The 23,919-nt window shown below is 38.6% G+C and overlaps 1 protein-coding gene across 9 annotated transcripts in view; it reads left to right on the top strand.

Annotated features, from left to right (window-relative positions):
- Positions 1-23,919, top strand: part of cacna1g (calcium channel, voltage-dependent, T type, alpha 1G subunit) — a 164,445-nt gene that overhangs the window by 13,853 nt on the left and 126,673 nt on the right. For all 9 annotated transcript variants that reach the window (XM_067577235.1, XM_067577231.1, XM_067577234.1 and 6 more), the window contains exons 2-3: positions 5,001-5,134; positions 23,040-23,137. In XM_067577235.1, coding sequence (XP_067433336.1) covers positions 5,001-5,134; positions 23,040-23,137 — 232 coding nt within the window. The remainder of the gene's footprint in view (positions 1-5,000; positions 5,135-23,039; positions 23,138-23,919) is intronic.

The following is a 23,919-nucleotide window of genomic DNA, read 5'->3' on the forward strand; positions in this document are numbered from 1 at the left end:
GATGTGACACGTGGATAAATAATTAAATTATGTAACAGTGGAAGTTGAATACAATGTACAATCTCAAGTCCAGTTGATGAAATATATGAAAGTGACAAGTGCAGGGATTAAATGAGGCACATGAAATGTAAAGTCCAGTTTGATAACCTCGTTTTCATCCCGGTTATATGGCCATGGTACAAGATTTGATGCACACACAAACAAACACACACACACACACACACACACACACACACACACACACACACACACACACTGTGAGATTGTTCACACTTGTGTATGTGTGTGTGTGCATCAAATCTTGTACATGGCCATATAACCGGGATGAAGACGGGGTTATCAAACTGGACTTTACATTTCATATCCCTCATTTAATCCCTGCACTTGTCACTTTCATATATTTCATCAAACTGGACTTGAGATGTAGATGTAGATGACTTGTGTGCATTACATTTAACCTCTACTGTTACATAATTTGGATTGCTTTATTGGATGATGAGACTCAGTATTAATTGAGGAAGACTTTGTGTTTTAAGAAAAATGTTTTCATATTAAATATCCTCAACCACATATTCTTGGAAATATAAAATTACATTTGAATTTAAAAACAACATTTATAACAGCTCAGATAACTACAAAACGCAAAGACAATGATTCAAACTACATGCAACTATGTGGTTTCAGCAATAGCAGCATCCATAGCAATCACCATAGCAACGATAGAAAGCCTGCCAAAATCTTCATGATAACTAACAAACTAAACATCATATACATTTACTGAATGAAGATTATGAAAATAAACTGCACATTTCTTGCTAGAAATGTTATCAAAATGCATTTTTATGCCAAAACTACCTTAAAATATTGCATTTTCCACTGAGAATAAAAGGCATTTTGTTTGTTTTCAAAACTTGACAGTCATGTGACTTGGACGCAGGCCAACAGAAAAGAATAGGCCAAAGAAATGTAGGCATCTCACATTAGTTATTTGTGGAATTAATACATTTTGCACCGTTGTCCAACGTAGCTATCACAAATTTTTATGTGAGACTGGGTTGGTGTGACATATTGTCCCTATCACCCAGAGTCTCAAGGGGTTTCTTATATTAAGGGCTCTGCAGGCATGCAGGCTTTAGCTAATGCAAAATAGATGAGTAATTGCTCCCCAGCAGAGACAAGAGGAATGGCTTCTTCATTAAACAAAAGAGCACACAGATAGAGGGATGGAGAATCAGAGGTGAAAGCAGCGCAGTCATTTTACGCTCAGCATGACAGTAAACATCCCTGCTCTTCTCTATTTCACACAACGCTCGTTCTCTCTCCGCCATGCATCTTGAGCTCTAACATCTGTCAATAGTTGGACTTTCTTGTTAATGTCTAACAGACTTTTGGTCTGCTCGGTCATCTATCATGCAGGGTTGATTGTGAACCGCATCTTTTGAAGAGCTGATTACTAACGAGAGCAGGGTGCTTCCCCATTTGTCCAATACGGATTTTATATCCAGCACTTAAATATGAATACAGAATCCCTTCACACATTTAGCAGGAGATTTTATGTATGTCTCTTATGATAAGATCCTCCTGTAGAAACAAATGCTACAAAAATATATTTTTTAACAAAAATATTACAAAGAAATCTGTCATGAAGGCAATGCTATTTCAGTAGATTATGTCAAACTAATAGAAAATGAAGTTCCATTTGAATCAATAACATGGCAAATAATAGATATTAGAAAATATCTTTAAGAGGGCTTGGAAAGACTGGTACCAAACTTATTTTTATGTCTTTGCCAACACTTGTTAGTCAAGTCAAAGTTGAATTTAAAGTGGAAGCTTTGACCTGCATAAAGTGTTTTGTGTATGTTTCCCTGTCTGCCATATACTTTTTTGGTACACTTGCAGGATAGGGCTGGTGATATTCTATGCCTCTGCTTTAAGGTTAGTTCGCTTCTCAATACTTTGACCTCCAACATTTGTGCTGAAAACATACATCTTTAGAAACAAATCACACAATCGATTTCATTTTTTGAAAAGGCTAGATAGTTTTGTAAAACAGCTGTTAAATCAACTTTTGATCTTTTCCTTCAAGGTTTTTAGCAAAAGTTGAAGGAGATTTAACAGAATACCTGCCATCTTCTCTCTACTGAAATGATCTTTTGTTTTTAGAATTTTCTTGATTGGATTCCAAACATTTTTTTCCTCATATTATTGTATTTATAAACTTTATTTTTCCTTAATTTAATGTACTGGTTTTTGAAAATTCCTTAACTGCAACTGCACTCGAATTAAGTGGAATCATCCAAATGCTGAATATTCAACCAAAAAATCAAAAATTGAATATGAGGCTAACAGAAGCTAACTTAAGCATAGAAAGATGGGCGAGAGCAAATATTGTACACTACTATTTAATGTGGCTCAGTAAAGCTTTTAGTGCTTGTAAAGTGATCAGTTGGAATTTTCTGCATCCAACCAAGTTTGAAAAGCAATAGTGAAGTCACCCCTCACTAAAAATAACATGAGAATGGTAGAACTGTAATTTATTTAGTGTTTTATTTCAGATTGTATGTACACTTCAATAATAATAATAATAATGATAATGATACATAATATATAATTGTTTGCAACAATTGCATGATGACATTGTATAACATTCATACCACAGTATAATATGTCATGTACTGCAATATAAAGTTGGATCCAGTGCTCAGTAAGTTCATATTAAATTTAGATCAAACACTGAGCACAATGTTTTTTCTTCTACCTTTTCTTTTGGGAGATCATGCGTCACTGAACAATCTGCTCTGAGGCTCTTCTGTCTTTGGAGTAAATGAATAGTGTGTAAAACATCTGGAGTGATGCATGGTCAGTATTAGGGAGTTAACCTCGGGCAGCTGTTTTGTTGAAGAAATCTCCTGTCTGATAGGTCATGCCTTCTCTGTATGCCCTGGAAATACTGTAGCACTGTGGGCTAAATCTTTGTTTTCTAGGCAGAATTCATGAATGCTCTCCAAAGATGGGACGAATGAGAACTACACACACACACGCACGCACACACACACGCACACACACACACACAAAAACATTCCCGTGTGAACCTCTACATTAAAAATTTTAGTTACTGTGAACTTTAGAGCAGCGAGAGGCTAGCTTCTGCCTAAGCTAACAGGATTTGATATATTTATACATTTCTCTTTTCATGTTGGGATGACTCATCTGTCAGTGGGTGTCCTGTGCCTTGATCTTCTTCCAGAATTGTTCTTTTATTTTTTGAGTTTGGGCTGCATTCTTTTTCCTCCTCATCTCCGATTCCCTCACTTCTGCTTTCTTTCTTTATTTATTGATTTTTCATATTTCAAGAATTAAGCTTATCTTCTTTTAATTCCGGTCCAACTGCTGTCCTCATTCTTTCCCTTGTTTTCTTCTACAGTCCAGTCTGATAATGATTTGGAGAGCTGAGGCTCAGTCAGACAGCCAGACAGACAATAATGAGGGCAGGAATACTGATCAGTGCAATGAGCGGCTTGTTCCAGGTTATTACTTTATATTCTCTGGATCGGAAGACGTTTGCCCCATGACTCAGTGTTAAAGCGGCAAGGTGCCAAAACCATCATTAGGACGAAGGACCCGTGTTGTGGGCAAGCATCTAGCTTCCTGAAGTGTCCTTGAGCAAGACGCTAAATCCCTGGCAGCTGCAGGGTGGCGGGTAAAGCTCTTTTCTTCTTCCTGTCTGCAGGAAGCAGGACAAAGAAAAAACAGGATTGCACTGCAGGGATTAATAAACTATCACATTATTGTGAAAGTGTTCCATTTTTAAATATCTAATTTTACTGATATTAGAGCCTGAGAAATACATCTGCAGGGGCCAATATTATCAGCTTCAACAAAGTAATTGCACACCATCAGGTGTCATTTACAGGTGCGTTGATCAAAAATTTTGGTCACTTGCAAAATTTCATAAATTCATTAATGCATTTTATGTGACCAAGGTCAACGGACCAAAACATTGTTAATAAAGTTAGTTCAATTCACCAAAATTAGGCAGGATGTTTAGCTGATCACTGATTTATTAGCGTATCCTGACTGGCTGATGAATAACAACAATTTGCAGTACAGTAATGCCTAAGACCCAGCGCTCAGAATACCAGATTGAAATATCACAGCAATATTTAGATGGATTGATGTAAAATTTTGACTTTTGACATTCATGGTCCCCAGAGTATGAATCTGAATAACTCTGGAGATCCCCTGACTTTATCTAACACCACCAGTAGGTTAAAGGCTTCACATATCCAGAGAAATATTTCAAAGATCTTGTTTGTGTAGACATTCATGGTTCCCCAGACGATGTATCCTAATGTTTTTGGTGATTCTGTTACTTTTCCCTTAGCGCTACCATGAGGTTGACATTTGTGATTTTGAGGGAAATCTCTAGACAAAATGATTTATTTGAATATAATGACATGTAGTACACACATTCATGCTCCCACAGTATGAATTATAATAATTTTGGTGATCCCCAGACTTTTCATCTAGCACCGAATCTTACACACTAAACTGAGATGGTGAACATGGTAAACGTTATACCTGCTAAACATCAGAATGTTAGCATTGTCATCGTGAGCATGTTAGCTCATGTTAGCATTTCGCTTAAAGCAGAGCTGTTACCATGGCTGTATAGACTCTTGTTAAACTGTAAATGTCCAGCTGAATACATTCTGTATCTTGGTCAAATTCTTGAATAAAATCATAAATGTTTGTTTGTGTTAAAGATGAGACAATGATCAAGATGACTAATGGTTTCTTTCTCACATCAAGGCTTTATGTAGTGTTAGTGGTTCTCAAGAGGAAGGCTGCATAAACAGTTTGTGCTGTAAAGTACCCTGCTTTTAAAACAGGTTACATTGCAGCACAGTTTACATTTCTAACCTGCTTTACAGCAGACTGCCAACATTGGTCTTGCATAATGCTGACTTGTGTTTTCTGTGTCTGTCTCTCTGCAGGACTTTGATGACTTTATCTTCGCGTTCTTCGCCATTGAGATGGTGATCAAGATGGTGGCTCTGGGGATTTTTGGGAAGAAATGTTACCTTGGAGACACGTGGAACCGTTTGGACTTCTTCATAGTAGTGGCTGGGTGAGTTACACAACTACACACACATGCAAACACACAGGTGGCCAAGCATAACCATGCATAAACACCGGAGGCTTGCACAAGACACAGTATACACACACGTGCAACACATTTGAGTGGTAATCAATCTGCGAGTCAGGATTTGGAAGTGCAGGGACACATTCATGAGCAAGGACAGAATTGTGAGAGTAATAGTTTGTAAATGTTATTGTGTCAAGGCTTGCCGCCCTCAGAGCAAATCAAATGACATTGGACATGAACTGGAGATGAAGCATCAACCTGTTAGAACCCTCCCTATTTTTATACATTTAAATGTAAAAAAAATACATGACCCTAACTGTCCTTTTAAAACCTTTTTATAAGATATTGGTAGCAAGCACCCTCTTAAATTCTTAAGTAGCCAGAATATGTCAAAGTTCAAATTTTAATGAATGAATACAAAATTAGAATTGTCAGCTCAAACGTGTCCCGCACTTAGAAAAACCTTTACACTCTCTCAAATCATGGCTTGCAGATTAAATATGTTTTGTGGCCCCTTTATAGTTTTTGCTGCTGAACAATTTCCATAACATGCATGCATACACAGGTACATGCTGTATGCACAAATCCAAGCTCACAATATACTTGTTTTTACATTAAGCTGCACACTCAAGCACACATTTATAAAGGAGATGCAGATATACTAATATACACCTAGTATACCTACACACACAGATACATACAGTGCATGTATACACACTGGACATACAAACTCAGACAGTGACACACATACACTGATGCACACACACAAACACACACTGTAATTTGATTAAACATGTTATAGAACATAGCCTGCTGGTTTCGGTCTGACATTTTCATCACACTGCATCCCCTGCTGGTTTTTAATGCCATCCTTCTGTCACAGCTTCTGTTGTCCATCAGTAGGAACAGGGCACATTTCCCTCTCTCTCTGTGTGTGTGTGACTGTGTGTGTGTGTTTGTGTGGCTGCAACATCCTTCAGCTGCAGAATTGAGATACATTTCACCCATTTTATGCAGTGACACACCTGTGAGCAGCACTTGTTGTCTGCAGTTGAACGTTACAGTCTTGGTCTCGTGTGTGTAATGGCAACAGTGTGCTTCTTCCTCAGGCCTCTTTCATTTAATTTCTCTACTCCTCTCTTTATACCCACATCATACATTTGACTTTACATATTTTTAGATCATAGATATTAAATGCTGCTTCCCCATTGGCTCTCCTGGCTCAGGGAACAACTGATCCAGTGCCAGAGTACCAAACAGAACTTAATGGGAAATACCCTCATGTCTGATATTCAGGCACTAATCCACTCAGTGATTAAAACTTAACATACAAAACAGAACTGAGTGTAAAACAGGTCTCATGAAAACGGGTGCAATGTTTTTTGAAAAAGAGGACATTGCAGCTTTGGTGAATAGGGATTTTTTCTTTAGATGCACACAAATGAAATTATGATGTAGGTGGCGGGGAAAGTGGGTCACTGCTGCAATGCAGGATCGGATATACATTAAATAAGACACCTTTAGGCATGAGATGAAAGATTGAAATAACAGCTATAGATAGGATGACAAGATGAGAGTGGGTGGAATTCGGGACATGGGAGTTGGGTGGGTCACAGTGGGCGTGGCCTCCAGTAGATTACAGTCAGTGTCAACCAACAGTAAAACACATGAAAGTCATAACTCTATACCAAAATGTATTGTTTTTGTTCATGAAGTCAACTGTCTGCCGTTAGGAAAAAGAAACACAATGACTTTGTTGTATGTAACAGTGTGTAATTCATTAATTATTTTATTTTATTCATTTCATCAGTGCAGTGCCTATCACATCTGTCTGCATGACACACATGTCAGATCACTCCTTCTCCGTGGCTGCCTGCAGCTACACTTCCCCCCTCCTCACAACTGCAACTTCTGTTTTATTCACAAAAAAAGAAGAGGAAAATCATAACAGGATTTCAAGTAATATGTATTTTAAAAATAACTATATATTGTTTCTAGAACAGCAATAATAATGTTTACCCCAGAAAGTCACTATGTAAGCTCAATAATACCTCACTGGAAACAAATCTAGTATTCCTGAGTTCAGTTGACTTACACTGTTTATACCTAGTTCAGTTCAATTTTACAGCATTTTCATGTTGAAACAACTGAACCAATGACTCTAACTGGTGGCTTAATTTTAAATGTCAGAAGGATTGAAATGTATAGATTAATTTATGTTAACATCAGACTCTAACTCTTATAAATTTGTTATTAATATTATGAAGATCAGTTTGTGCAGATGGATAAAATAGTGATGGATTGATTGGCTTGGAGGATGATATTAAGCTCAGTGTCCTGGCTGTGTTTACATTACACAAAGTTGACAGGTATGTTAAAGTCATTTTAAATGTCTTTTCAGCAGCTAAGATTGTCATTAATCTGTAGGAACTTACAAACACATTTTTTTAGATATTTATATCACAGATTTCTCGTGGTGGCTGCACTCTCCATCATCTGCTTTAAAACAGGTTGAATGACGTCAACAATCCTTTATTTATGATAGTCTAATCAGTGCAGTAGACAAGTGAAAACACATCAGTAATACTCTTACATATTTTACAAAAACAAACAAGACATTTTCAATTACTGAAAGCAGTATTTATAGCCTATAGCATAAGTGATTTGATCAGATTTTTTTCACAGATTCAGAGAGTTAAAAAAAAAAAAAAATTGAGCTACTAATTCATGTAGACTAATTGATAATTTAATGAAAGGCTTCTCTCATTTGAATTTAGAGTCTTCTACATTTCATTCAGGTGACAGCAGCAGCTTGTTGTGAGTATCTCTGTTATGTTATTAATTATTCATGACAATTTGGCAGCACTTCAAAAGACACAATATGTTCAGTGCAGCATTTTTCAATATTACTGTGTCACTAAGTCAGGTCTCCTCAGCATTTCTACCTTCAAATCTCAAGTCAAGTCGAGTCTCACAGCATACAGTCAGCTCTCGTTTTAGCTTGTTCATATTATCTTAACGGTTCATTTTCGGGACAAACAGGACAAGATTTATGATTCGTGACAACTGCTCGTAATTCAGAACTGTCCCAAATTTTTGGAACATCTGGTCACCCTAGCTATAAACAAATCCACCAATTCTGTGTACTGAAGGGTTAGTTTAAGAAATTTTGATGAATATATTTGAGTGGCACATGTGTGGCTGATCTGGAAGTCAGATAAACATGATCACTGTGGCAACAAACAAAATCAAGTTCTAAGTAAAGAACTCAGTCATACAACATGCCCTCCCACCACTAGTCTAAAGTGTTTTTACCTTCCAAATAGCTTTACTTAAAGGCAGCTTCCACCTTACTCCCTGAGCTTTGTGTCTTTTTTGTGTCTCTTTATAGTCTTGACACAATGAATCGTGAATTGTCATAGGCATTCATTGTTTTGAAGTTGTTTGTACACACAAAAAGTGACAGAAGCAGTCATGTGAAGAATGAAAAAAGGAGAGCTTGACAGTGAAACCCTGCCTACTTTAACACCTCCGCACGCCTGACCGGCTGTTGTGTTAGACGGTTGTGATTGTCTGAAGTTAGGAAAACTGTGCAAAACCCTTCCTGATTCTGAAACCCTGTTTTCACCACTGTTAGATGATCTGGAAAACCCTTTGTTTTAACCATACTGAGGCTTTCAGTTTTATTTTACATTTAACCAAGCGTGGTCGATAAGTGTAACAAAAATTCTTATGTTTAAACATATAAAATCATATAACATATAACATCATTAAGCCTGTGTACATGTTGTATTGCGGTCCAAGTGTACGTGTGTATCATCTCACGCCTCATAAGAATAACACAAGTGGCTGAGATAAACTATGGTAAGGACCAGCTGATTGTAATTGTGGTAACATATGAATGGAAAAAGTCTATATATGCAGAAACATGCGCGTGTAACTTTGAAAATGTATCTTTTTAAGAGTAAAAAATGAGAGAAAAAGGTCTAGACAAATGCTCTGATGTGAGGTTTACATACTGACAGGCTGAAATATTCACATGTGTCTACAAATATCCAGTGACTCCAAAATATGTACAACGACATGCTCTTGTCACATACACACGGATGTGCACTATGTGAGGAAATCTTCTCATATTGTCTCGCATGTAGACTTTGATCTCAGCTCCTGTTTGCCTTCATAGGTTATAGATACAGTTGATGGAAACTTCAGGTACAGCGGGTAAACCGAATGTAGGTTTTTTTTGGTGCAGCGTTCTGCATATACTGGCCGTATCCAGATCAAATCAGGCATTGCGGCACACCTCCGCAGGGTTGTGCGGAGGTGCGGGTTGTGGGTGTGTTTATTTGTAACCACCGGGAAAAACAATCAGAAAATAACATTTTATTCCCCTCATTCACTGGCTGTCTCGCTACCACCGCTCTCTCTCTGTCTCTCTCTCGATCAGTCTGTTCACCAGCTTTGATTCGTCACTGCAGCGTGACGTTGGGTTGCGTCTCTCCAAGAGTCTATTCTGGTTCAACTTTCATTCCGCAGGCCGCTGCAGCACCCCTGCAGGCCCCACACCCACAGTCTAAACCCACTACCCCCATTTAAATGAATGGGAGGACTGCGTTTTTGCCATAACGCCTGATTTGGTGTGAATTCAGCCTAACATGCAACTGTGATGTTGTTGTTTCAAATTAAGCCAGGGATCATTACTGCATGCGTATGTTCTGTTTATGTAAAAACTGTGAGAAATGTCCCAAAAATAATTTATGAAAAAGGTTGGCAGATATACTGTGTGCCTGTGTGCGTGTGTGTGTGTGTGTGTGCGTTTGTGCATGTATGTGTGTTTATCAGAGCATGAACAATATGGAGCGTGACAGAAAACATGGCACAAAAAATTAAGGTCTATTTGTATGTCTGGATCGACCAGTGTCTGCATGTATATTGGCCTACATCTGAGTGTAGGTGGTTGTGTGAGCATGCATGTGTGTGTGTTAATATGTTACTGTATTTTCATAGGTGACACTACAGTATGTTGCCATTTCTGAAGAAATTAAAAAGAAAAAAATCTCATCTGTACGGAGAGCCCCCAGCCATACGGAGACAACGGTAACCTAGGTAACGGCTGGTTGTCGAGCATTTGATATATCCTGGCAACAGTTGTTAAGTCTGCGGAGGAAGGCTCTGATGAACTGGTTGTTTCTCTCCGAGACGATAATTACAGCTTAGCTGCTTTTTCAGCAGGTCTGCACTCTCTCCTCCTAATCACCCCTCTGTCAGGAGGGAATGATGGAGGGATGGACCAGTGGAGGGGTGGTTGTACGAAACAGGTGCAATGTTGAAAAGGAGAGTTTTAGACTGGTGAATGGCAGACTGAGTTCAAGATGTTGTGCCGCATTCACATGATAATGAGAAAATCAGATATAGATAGAAGTTTCATACTTGAAAAGAACGTTTTCTGTTGGTAGATGAAAATTCTCACTTGACAAAACAATATTTATCATTTCACAATCACTTTTCATCTCATCAGTCCTTTTCTGACTGCATGATTTGAAATGCTTTCACAGGCCAGACCTGTTTTGCTAAATTTTTCATTTGCAGTTGACTTTGCCGTACTTAGTTTGCTCTCAGTCATGTATCACTCTTGAGCTGCATGTGTGTGTGAAGTGTGAAAAAGCTGATAACAGCACCCAGTGTGAACAGAAAAAAAAATCAGTCAGGCTGCTTGATGCTTCAGAGGACTTGTGTTAACAAGTTGTTTCTTTTACATCTGCCAAGACATATGTGGTTTTAATGCATATAAATTCCCTGTCTTTATTTTCGTTGTCAACATTTTGACTCATGTGAAGCGGCATTGTCTATGCCATGCATAGACAATGGTAACCACTTAGTTTTGTCAGACAGTTTATGTTCAAGAAAGAAATGATCCAGGCAACACATTCTTCAACATTTCCCAGGAAAAAAAGGACAGCAGACTGCAAGTGCAAATTCACATCATAACCATGGTAACAATACCAAAAATAAAAAGGAAACCCAGATGACATTAAGGGATATTTGCAGTGTTACAACTTGAGTCTTACTTTCATAGTCTCAGCCAACAAACTCTCAGTCAGCCAACCTCATTTTGGTGATATTAGCATATTTCTCAAATTTCATTACTTTGTTTGGTAGAGTGTTATCATAACTGATAGAAATGGACAAAACTGCAAACATAAGACAAAACTAAATTCGAATTATCCTTCAAATAATAGACAACCAGTCTAACAAACCCAGAGCAGTCAGCATAATGAATTTAGCACTTTGCTAGCTCTGTAGCCTAGTTTCTTATCAGTCAGCTTTGTGTTTGTGAATAAATGTGTTATTTAAAGTCACTTTTCAATGAGCTTGGAGGTCAGTGTCCTGTTAGAAGCCACAGAATGAAATGCAAATGTAATGTGACTTGTCAAATCTTATCACAAATATATAAAGTGAAAAATATTCTGTTTCAGAGTTATGGAAATTGTATTTATTTCTATTGCAGTGTCATTTGGCTCTTGAAATGAAACAACTGTTTTGTACTACAGTACTGCTAAAAAGGCAGATCCATCCATCCATAGAGAGATGTAAAATGTCTATCTGCATTACAATGAACTGATTGTACCCAGGTTGTACCCACATTTTAAAACTCAATTCTAGATAAAAATGACTTGTTAAGAGAGTGTTTTCATTTATTTATGTATTTATTTATCGATTGGTGCAGTGGAGTCCCAATCAATAGCTGAGGGAGTGTAGAAGCACTTACTGTAGCAGACAGGGTATCCTATCCATAGTACATCGATCTGACTTTACGCTCACTCTGTGGCTGGGCTTCTCCTGGAGAGAGAAAGAAAGGATGAGTGAGGAGGAAAAGGAGTTAGGAGGGAACAGGAATAGATTGACAGAGAAAGGCAGAAAGAGAAAGGAAGAGAAGCAGAGGCAGGATGGGTCGATTGCTTCATCCCATTCCCTCAATATTTAATCTGGTCTGATGTTTCAGGAGAGGCACCACAGGTGAAAATACTCATTTTGGCTGTGTCAGTCAGTTTGGCCATATGACATTTTGCTGTAACTCAGACACTTTTACATCCTCTAGCAATCAAACGGTGATAAAATCAGTATGATGATTTTAAACTAAAATAATTCATTTCAATGTTTGAAAGATTGTTAGAGCACTGAAGAGGTGAGGCTATACGGTGTTTCACAAATAAAAGCAAAAATTTAGATAAGTTAGAAAAACAAACAGAATTTTGTGATGTTATGATATTTTGTAAAAAAAAACAAAAAAACAAAAACAACAACAAACAAACAAAAACAGATAGCCCATATGTTTTTTGCTTTCTTATTCATTTAATTATCTGTTAATCAACTAGAATAGAACAGCTTTTTAAAAAAAATCAAAGGCATGTGATTAGCATTTTAATATTAACAAATCAATGAAATTTTACTTTTGAGAAATTTGAAAAATACCATCATCAAGAACAGAGTCCGGTGCTACTTGCCTCCACACTGTTGTGTGCAACACAGTGTGTTAGTTGCTTTAAAGTGCAATCAGGACAAAGGACTGTTTTTTTTCAGTGCTGACAGATTTAAAGTTTTAAGAGTTTCTTACAGTTGTGGATGTCTGAAGCAAAGAGAGGCTATCAAAAATAGATATCATCCAGTGTGTTTCTCTACTACAATGAAGTTAAAGAGAGCAAAAGAGTTCATTGGAAGTGCGGTCTTACAATAAATCAGTGAAATATTAGAACTGTCTGGCACAAAGTGGAGACAATATGGTATACTACCCATCATCTAGACCATGGTCCCAATCATTTAAGGTAATTATAGGAAACTATCTAATTAATTCTACCATGAAATATTGCTATTTAAAATGCAAGCTTAGCACCTTTAACTGGCTTTAAATATTCATAACATCCTCTTCGATTTCAGACCTGTGATTGAGTCACACTAAAGGAGGTGAGAGAGAAGCACTGAATCCAATCCTCAGTGTCTCCTCCTTTGTTCTCTTTATGATTTATTGATGCCACTTTGGATCAGGTCCAGCCTAGGATGGGGGACAGCCGAAGGAAGACAGAATGTGAGAGTGGAGAAGAGAAGGTGAGGGAGACGGAGAGAAAGAAGAAGAGATGTAAAGAGGAGGGAGAGAGGGAGACAAAGTGAGAGTGGGGCAGAAGGTGGGCGAAGTATTTAAAATCAATGAGGGAAGATAAGAAAAGCTGAAAATGAGAGAAAATACCAATACTCAGGGGAATACACTCACCATCTTTCTTTCCGAGAGTGAGATAAGAAGATTTGATAGTTCATATGTAACTCAAGCTATGATTTAAAAAAACAGGTTGCATCATATAAGTTGGTTACAACATAAAGTTAAAATAGAACTTACAATTTACACCTTCCTGTGCAGGTGTAAGTCGGTACTGTGCTGTACAGTTACTGTTACTTGGATTAGATGGGGACACAGCTCTGATTTTAAGCTGCGTCAACTTTAGATGGGAATTGCCACCAGTACCCTACACAAACTTTTAACTGTTTAGGTTTTGACTTTGGCAGAATATTTTTTGCCAAAATGGAAGAGACTTTTGTTGTTGATGTAATCATGTAATTATTTATGATCATCCCCTCAGTAAGAAAAAAAACTACAGCGGAAGTGATAAAACGTAGCAATATGTTGAATTATTGATGAGGTACCAAATAAACATTATATATTAGCTAGTTCACACTCGCATGCATTTCTTTCTCATTTTTAAAGGTCCAGTGTGTAGGATTTAGTGGCATCTAGTGGTGAGGTTGCAGATTGCAACCAACTGAACACCCCTCCCCTTTGTTGTTGGTTTGACTCTGCACATTTGTTGACAATAGGAAAAATATAGAAAATCACCAGCCTTATACTTTAAACTAAGTAGTTACAGTGAAGCAGTTGTGTTGGCTTTACACTCAAACTTAAGTTCAGCGCAACAGGCTGCTGGAGTCAGGACGTGGTTAGCCTAACCTAGACTGGAAGCAGGGGGAAACAGCTAGCCTTGCTCTGTACAAAGTTAAAAAAAAAAACAAAAATACACCTACCATTAACATGATATATCTAATTTGTTTAACCAGTACATATAACAGGTGTTGGCCAGGTCTTTCTTGAAAAAGAGATTTTAATCTTGATGTGACTTTTACCTGGTTAAATAAACGATGGTAATACAGAAAAAAAAAACTGACAAATTGTGGTTTTATGGTGAGTTACTGGAAATATTTCCAGGAAATATGGAGTTACTGGAAATATTTCCTGTCTTGTCCAAGTGAAGTTTCTTGGTTTGGCACCATCATTTCTGTATGGAGACCAAAACAAAACATATTTGGCAAGCTGAGCTATAGCCAGAGATGCTGCACAGAAATACTGGGTGGGTGGATAAACTTTTGTTCATCGTGAAATCGTTGCAGCTGCCCCTGCCCAGTTTTTGTTAGGCAAAAAAACATGTCTTGAATCCAACTCCACACTTAACAGACAGACATGAGATTGATATTGATTTTCTCATCTTACTTTTGGAAAGAAATAAGAATATTTCCCAACATGAACTGTTACTTTAATTTAAAAGCAGAGTCAGAAAGTCAGAGAGATTATAATGGGAGAAAGGGGAGATGAGTGATGTTGCAGTCCAGAGAAAAGAGCATGAGGACAATGATATAGCATCCATGAACAATGATGGCCATTAAACAAACTGTCCACTGTCAAGAGTCCAGCAGTAGGTCTGTCATCCTCTCCCACTCGCTCTATTTCCATTCTCCATGACCTTTCAATATACAGCCTCAGGACTATACGGCTGTATTTTCTTGTACGGGTGCCCTTATCTACCTGGGTTTTCCTCCATTAGTTAGATTATCCCCCAACTACAAGTGGGTCAGGAGATCAGCCATAGATTATCAGTCAGAGCGAGGGAGAGAGGGAGTGTGGAAGTGAGCAAAGGAGGGCAGGGATGCAGGAGAGATAGAGGGGAGAAAGATAAATTTAAAAAAAGGTTGAGCAGAAATGTGCACAGAGTGTTTTAAAGCTTCATCAGAATATATTTGCATGTAAAACTGTACTATCTTTCTAAATCACAATGTAGTAATAGAGAAGAGCATCCAGCAGCCTCTGGTGATTCACACTGTGTTCCCAAATTAAATTCTAGTTTCATTAGTCATTGGTGGGAAAGTCTCTCCATGCACAGAAAGTGAATGCTAATAGAAACAAGTGAAAAACTGTGTCTGAAACGGCAAGAATTTATCCTGAGAATAGACTCACCTTGGTTACAGCTCTGTTGTTTCTCATTATCAAGAGGGGAGGCAGGCTATTAACTGTAAAAAAAAAAAACAGAGATTACTTTTTTTTTTTTTACCCAAAAACATGCAGAGTTGGTGGAAGTACTTATTTCAGCTCTGAGTAGACTGCAGTCTCCCTCCCAGGCTGCATATATCCCCAACAACCTCCCCAACAAGACAGGGCAGCCTGTATGCTCCCTGAGACACAAAACCAGGGACAGGAAAGCACTTGCTACTGCTTGTAAATTTTAATTTCTGTTAGCACGTGGTAATAATTGATGACTGGCGTATCAGAGTATCAGAGAGTAAATCACACTTAAACTGGTAGGTATTGTGATCATGGACAGGAGTGAAAAACATAATTATGATTTCTGCAGTTTAGTGACCCTTAACCCATAACCACAGAGAACCATCTCAGATAGTGTCTTTACTAGTTTTCTAAATCATTATGATAGATAAAAGGCTACTAGCTTTAGCTGTCCCTGGGGTATGGTTTCTCCTTGTTAGAGTAGTGAAGTATCACATATTCTAAGGTAGACATTAATAGTGCACAGAAAATCAAGCATAAATAACCAGTTCTTGCATTTTGACTGATTGTAAGCATGCCATTTTTTAAATAACTGAAGTAAAGTCCCTCATTAGCATGTTTTCATTTAGTTTTGTTTGACCTGCATGAAGCTGTGGGTCTAAATACTATTTCATATGCAGAAGAGACGCATTTTTGTAATTATTTTTGTAGACATATTTTGCTTTATTGTTGTGAATATAAGAGGATGGATTCCTGGAGGCAATGCTAATGAGCACATAACATGATTTTATTATTGCTGTATATCTTATTTAATTTGAACAGTTTTTAGTGGTGTCTCTTGTTCTACACATCACTAGCACAGCTACTGGCACAACACACCTGTATCCTAAGAGTCAGGGGAATCAAGTTGAGTTGCATTGTGGGTAATGTAGGCGCCTGGTTTTGACAAGGAAGATGAATGTGTGGAATAAGAAAGGCAATATCTCTGGTTCTGCTGCATTGATTTTGATCCTTCTTTTTAAAACTGTACATTGTGAGTCTGACCATGTTAAAGGAATTCAGTTCTAAATTGGGGTGACTAGAGTGCCATTTGGACATGCCCGCTCCGAAGTGTCCATGAGCAACACACTTAATGCCTAACAGGTCTAAAGGAGTACAGTTCTGCAGCTAAGACCTCTGACTTTTCTGTTTGCAGACAAGAAAAAGTAGAATTCCCTCATGGTATCTGATTGCTGCATGAGAAAGAGATATTCAGTAATCATCCATGACTGTGAAGAATAACTTGCTTAACATTTGGGTTAGATAAGCAGCAGAGTGGGATGATGGCAGAAAGTGTTGCTGATGAAAGAGTTTCAATCTGATTCAGCATGAAAACACTCCATCTGTCTGTTCTCTGTGGTTTTTCCTCTCCGGACTTCTGCCAAATGATACTACATGCACTTTCTTTAGAAATATGATCAGACTCTCATTGTTAGCTGTTCTCAATGCAGTGACCTGAATTGCACATATTGGTTGAATGTGTGTTGTAGCACAAAGGCTAATTGCTGCTATGGTGCACATAGCATTTTTGAAGTGAAAATGCTATGTGCACCATAGGAGCAATATATACTTTAGTCACACGCATGCCACACTCAAAGAGCTATCCATCACTCATAATTCAGTTGCTGAGGAACATCTAGTGTGACAGCTTGTCTGTCAGTGGTGTGGAGGCGAACAGAATGAAAACAATATGTGACTAAAGGAATATAAGAGGAGAGGACAGATGACTGGTTAGTTCCTAATAAGTGAGAAATGACAGGACAGAATATGATGGAGAAATGTGCAGCCACAGTGATAAGGCAGTATAATCCAATAATCTAATATCAATATATAATGTAATAATCAAAGTGGGGTTAAACAGGTAAGGCAGCATGTTGACTGTGGATCAATGAACTGTTGTGACAGTTGAAGATAGGAATTAACTTGGCTCAATATAACCCTCTATGTTTATGAATATGATGCAATATTTCTCCGGTGAATGAATTTACTCTGGGGTGTTCTCTATGCAAATAGCCCCAAAAACAATTCAAAATTAGATCTATTTTTGTATGGAAGCAATTTTTCTCACTCTCACCTTTTTCTCATACTTTAGAATTAAGTAGGAGGACAAAGACATAGCATCAGTGGTTAAGATTGAGGTGAGGTTACTTATAAACTGATAAAGTAGCTATTGTGCTAGGTGGAAGGAACTTGACAGAGCAGAAGAGACATTAGCTTTATCGTTTCCATCTAAATGTCAGTGTATTATAATGAAAATATGTAAATGAAAATAAATAGCTTGTTGTACTTTTAGAGCACATGCTCATGACAAAAGTGCATTTTTTAAGCTTTTGAGTTGTATTTTTTCATGTTTGACAAAGCTATGCTAGCAGTTTCCCCCCTTTTCCAGTTTGTATGCTACGCTAGGTTAAACACATCTCACTTATCTTTTGCTCATCTTATGTTTTAGTTTTGTCGTCAGTTTTTCTTTCTCAAGGGACCCCACAACAAGCTGAAAAATCACATGTGACATATTGTATTAATGCCCTTTAAAGTTGATATGGCTAATGTGTTAGCAAACTTAAGCATTTTTAGACACCCCGTAGACACAGAGCAACATAGTTTCCGGTGACCTGACAAATGTAAGTCCAGTATATATCAGTTTAGTTCCATTCAGTTCATTTCAGACTTTATTAAAGATACAGCTCAGAGGGCTATTATGGCTCTGTAGCTGCTACACTTGCTCACCAGCTAGTTGCTAACTTTGTCCTTTTGTTGTTTGGTGCTGGGCTGGTAGCATACAGTCAGTTTACCACCAAAAACAGAAGCCAGCTATGAATATTAATTTGGGGTTGCTAAGAAACAGCAGGCAGAGTGGTTATTAAGTGTTGAGAACTTGACAGAGTAGAAGCAATTAGCTTTGTTTTCATATAAATGTCGTTGTTACTAAGCGAAAATATGTAAATTTGGTAAAAACAAATGGCTTGCTTGTATTTTTAAAGAACAAATTCATGAAAAAAGTGTATTTATTTTAGCTGTCATGTTGTTGGAAGGTGTATTGTTTTTCCCTCCTTTGACAAAACTAGGCTAAAAGCTTTGAGTCTTTATTTTACACTAGGGTAAACACATCCCAGACCTACCGCTGTACTTTAAATTCACATCAATCCTCTTATATTACCCAGAGTGAGAAGACAAACAATATAAACAGCCATTACCAGGCATCTGCGTGGATCGATCAATGGTTGTAGCAGTGGACGTGCACAGTGTCTGCTTGACACGCATTTTGAAGTCACAGCTCTTTACAGGAAATAACTCAGAACACCCAAAGCTATTTTTCAACTTGCAGGGCAGCATGAAAGCCCCAGCACACCTCATCAGTTATTCAGCAAATGTATCACCAACATTATTTATCGCATAATTTCTGTACTGTTAAAACAAACTCCTAAGCATCAAATCACGCATGAAAATTGAAGCGACTCAATCAAAATTTGTCTATTCCATTGAGCTTTTCTCAGTCTATCCATCATGATTTGCATAAAAATACTCAGATGGATACCCAGCCAGGAAAATGATGAAACAATATACACTGGTGAAATTCCTTTTATATCAGTCTCAACCTTGATTCCACCCAGATTTAGCCCTTTGGTCCATCTATCAGTCACACATTCCTTCTTATTTATCTGACAGATATGGGACTGGTGGCTACTTAAAATTATACTCATGCTGTAGCTGCAGGAAGACGGATGAGTGGACTGACGCAGATGGACAGATACACAGATGCAGACAGAAGGGCAGACAGATAAAGGTTAGGTGAGGACAGGAGGGGTTAAACACTGGACAACATACACTGTTCTACATTCCTGAGCTGCCTTGCATATTTTTTCCTATTATAGGTCTCTCTGGGTGGCATTGTGTCTACTGTGTGCGTGTGCATGTGCGTATGTTTGTGTGTCTGTTTGCGCAAAACCTTTTCCAAGCTACTGTTGTCTTTGTTTTGGAGGAGATTTAACTGGAAAACTGTATACCATCCTTCATGCGCCTGGCTGTTTTGGCACAAACACACACACTCACCCTCGGCAATAAGAGGACGAGCTAAGAAGCAAGCTGTCTACACGCCCAGAGAAATGTGTGTGTGGTTTTGTGCACACTGTATGTCTTTGACTGCTTTTTATTGCATGATTCATACGAATCTCATTACATTCTTCTGTGAGTTGTTTGTCCTTGTAAGGATTTCTCCATATCAAGATATGCACAACTATTGCATCAGACTGTGTACGACAAGATGTAAAACAATTTTTTGTCCTTGACTCCGTCCCCATGTGTCGCTTCACTTCACGGGCTTTAGTTTGGGAATTCTCCTCACGCAAAACTCCCTCCGAGGTTGGGCCTCCCCCGTCCTCTCCTGCTTCTCATTTCTGAATCCTCCTCCCGCTGCCCTTCCCTGTATCAGCATCATCAACACTGGCACGGACTCTGACGAAAACAGCGCACAACTTCCTGTCGTTTCCATCGTTTGTTTGATACACTCCATTTCTCCTTGGCTGTTTCTTCATTCCAGATGACGGGAGATGGGTCAGTTTTCACTGAACACACCAAACTTTCATCTGGCTCTCATCAGGGGCAGCAAGTGTTTTTGCATGCACTATTTTTCAACAGACATCCTTCATCATCCGCTTTTAAGTTTGTTTATGTAACTCTGTCTGATGAAAAATTACCCTAATATTTGTACTATATTGCTCTGGGGATTTATAGCGTGTCTGTGGCCCTCAAACATGAGTTTTCCCATTGGTATCCTGACAATGTTACCATGAATTTCCCATTGGGACTGTTCTACTCAACGCTGAATTCATAGTGAATTTATGGCATATTCTCCTTTTCCTATAGCATGATAATCAGACTGTATGGCCATTCATTATTCAGTCTGACATCTTGTTCATATAAGCTGTTTTCTGTTTGGAGGGCTTTGTTATTTTGACCTAACTAATCAGTAGTGACTGATTCGTCCTTTCAACATCATTTTCACTTGACATACAAGCAGTTACTGTAGCAGTAGTGTTTGCTAGGAGTAGTTAAAAGAATAGTTCAAACTTATTTGCTTTTTTTGACAAAAGATAACTTATATCTGTATAGTTAGCTTAGCATAAACGCAGGGACACAGCTAGCCTGGCTCTGTCTGAAGGTAACGAAATCAGTCTACTGGCACCTCTAAAGCTCATTAATTCATTTGTGGTTTTATGGGGGATTATATGCGGGTCTGTTTCTTGGTCAGGTGCAATGACTTCCTGGAGTCCTGTCATCACCATGTAGATATCTGTGAGGTTGCCAGGCAACTAGCATGAAGAAGATGAAAAGTATTTGAGAGTTGTTTTTTTCTGTAAGTCAACTTACAACAACCTGTACAGCTGCGTCAGTCTCATCCACACAAGAGGCTGATGTCCCCGTTCTTAATCCTTCCTACAAAGCTCTGACTGGGTGCATTGTTTCTCTGACGAGTAAACATCATTGAGCACAAAGCCAGACTTATTTGAATCCCTGGAAAAAAAAGAGAAAAAGAAATATGGATAATGATTCAGAGGTCTGGAACAAAGCTGTGTCTCTTATTAATAAAGACATATAATGTGTCTCTAGTATTCAAAAGTAAGATTTTTAATCATCTTTTCAGGGCTGCAACAAATTATTATTTTTATTATTGATTAATCTGCTGATTGTTTTCTCTATATTAATCTATTCATATTTATTAAAAGAAACTATTAGAAGCTATTGTTAAAATTGAAAAAAAAATGAATGGTCAAAATCGATGCGATATCTTGACTTCTAATTGCTGGTATAAGTCAAGCTCCAAAAACTCTGCATCCTACACTCCCCATAATGCAACTCAGTAGTTTCCAAGTCAAAACAGATATTACTTAACTTTAGAGTAATTTTCCCATACTTGAAAAAGCTCCTTCAGAGCCACAAGTGTGCCTTTCACAGGCTGATTAATACCCTTTGACTTTGACGTGTAATTTGGTGGAGTGCCCCTTTAATGTTTTTAAATTCCTGTGATATATAATATTACCCTTAATGTTCCTGCTGGGATATTAATAGTTTTTGGTGGTGTATAGTTATTGCTTGTGCTCCCAAAAGTGGTATTTTTTTTTACTAAGTTAGTCTTTCATAATAGTGCTAGTTGATATCTTTTGACCTGAATGTCCATGGCAGCTGTTACAGAACATGACAGCTGCTGATGTGATGTACCTGTTTCCAGGAACTGGAAGATACTGTAATACCAGCATCTTTCCGCTGGAGATGCTGTTCTGTTAACTGTTTACTTATTTACCTTCTCTCTCTGGACTGCAGGCCATCTGTCAGCTCTGCGTGTGTGTGTGTGTGTGTGTGTGTGTGTGTGTGTACGTAATTTTGTGAGTTAGAGAGTGCATGCTTTAGTGTAACAAACCAGAAAGGGCTTGCACTAACACACACACACACACAAATACACACACACATTCATACCTTAATTCCTTCAGGGGAGTTTCTTGCACTTAAGGTGACTAACAGGCTTGTCCACACACACACACACACACACACACACACACACACACACACACACACACACACTCACACATACATACATGTGTTGCAAATTTGTCAGACAGACAGACTTGGAGTCAGTGCGAGGAGGGAATTCCTTCATCTGCACGCCCCTTCAAGCTGCACATGTGCTCAGCATCTGCTCCACATACACACAAACACACACACACACACACGCACACACACAAGGAGAGCGAGCGTGTGTGTGTGAGAAGGGACGACGATAAACACTGATCAAGAAACAAGAAAAACGTTTTTTCAAGCATTCCACAGTCGCGCTCTCTTCTAAGCGCTGTCCTTCTAACCTCCCATCACAGCCTTAGAGAGCCTCTAAAGAGCCACTGCAAAGGCTGTTAAGAGTCTGTGCTGTTTCAAGGTTACGAGCCAGACTGATCTGATGCTGCTCTTTTATGTACTGTGGATGCCACATCCTCTTCTTCAATGACAAGTCGTTCACCCGCTGTTGACATCTCGAAGGGGGATGCACACACACGCTCCTCCTTGCTCCTTTTTGAAGGTCGATTGTGCGAGGGTGCATGTGAATATACGCAAGTGTTTATCAGGCACACAAACATTGCGTGTATGCTGCGCTCCATATACAAGCACAAACACACACACTGCTTTGTGTATGTGTGTGTGTGTGTGTGCGTGGTGTTTTTCTTTCTGGTCTTTTAGTTGCAGTCCAGTGAGCTTTGGAATGAAAGCATGTTGTTTGCCAGAACACATGGATTGCATTCGTCTCTAAAGGCAAGAATGTAAATGTGATTCAGATCATTAGAGGATTAATTACTACTTGCCCAGTGAGAGTGGGAGAGCATTTTATACATGCAATTTATAATTGGCTACAACATTTTGCCTTTACATTTTCTGTGTTTTTATTCCCAGGTGATATCAAGTATGTTCTGCAGTGTTGAGCTGTGATAGCAAAGATGGTTGTTGATGCTATTTTTTTCACATGCATTTTCTCTCCGTGCGTTGCAGGATGTTGGAGTACTCCCTCAACCTGCAGAACGTCAGTTTTTCAGCGGTGAGGACGGTTCGCGTGCTGAGACCGCTGAGAGCCATCAACAGAGTGCCAAGTGAGTGCAGACCTACTAGCCTCTCACACTTCAGCTCCCTTACCAGACCAGATCTGAGAATGCACTGCCCTGTAGCATCAACACTTCTGCCTTCCTCTAGAGACACATACACCTCTTTTCATCTCAAATTGAAATCAGGTGGCTTAAGATAAGGACACTGTAGACAATTTTGAGGTTTACCGGGACAGCTGTTAGACAATCGCAAGTAATTTTAAAAATTTGACCGTTTCAGTGCAAGTAATTTTCATGTTGATGCAATCCATCTGTCTTTGGCTGCAGATTTGTGGTGATGTGTGTTCATGTCGTGACACTGCGAACCACCCAGACATTTCCCGAAGAAAAACTTTGTTTGTCGAGAAGTCGTTATCACGTTTAACTGTGATTGGAACAACTGTTTCAGAGCTTAGACCAGTGATGTGACTGGCTGAGAGAGAATTTAGTAATCACCACGCCCGCTGATCTAGATTCACAGTCACCCAGCCCTTATGCGTGTTGCGCTGCTGCACATACATGAACCGAAATAGCAGATACACATGGAGATGCCCACATAGTCTGTGCGCCTAAAACCTACCACCTGGTGCTTATCGTTGCACTTGCGCAGTTAAAATAGGGCCCACCGTTGGCCATAGTTGTTAGTGTGTCAGTTTGTGTGAGTGTGCTACACATTGTTGCAAAAGACAATGACATTTTCTTAGTTTCTAAGCCAAACAGATCATGCGGACTGTTAAACCATCATAATGACAGGTGGTAGTAAAAACTGTTCTTTTGTAGTAGTTTGAACT

The sequence above is a fragment of the Thunnus thynnus genome, chromosome 20 (genome assembly GCF_963924715.1).
Source record: "Thunnus thynnus chromosome 20, fThuThy2.1, whole genome shotgun sequence".
Lineage (NCBI taxonomy): Eukaryota > Metazoa > Chordata > Actinopteri > Scombriformes > Scombridae > Thunnus > Thunnus thynnus.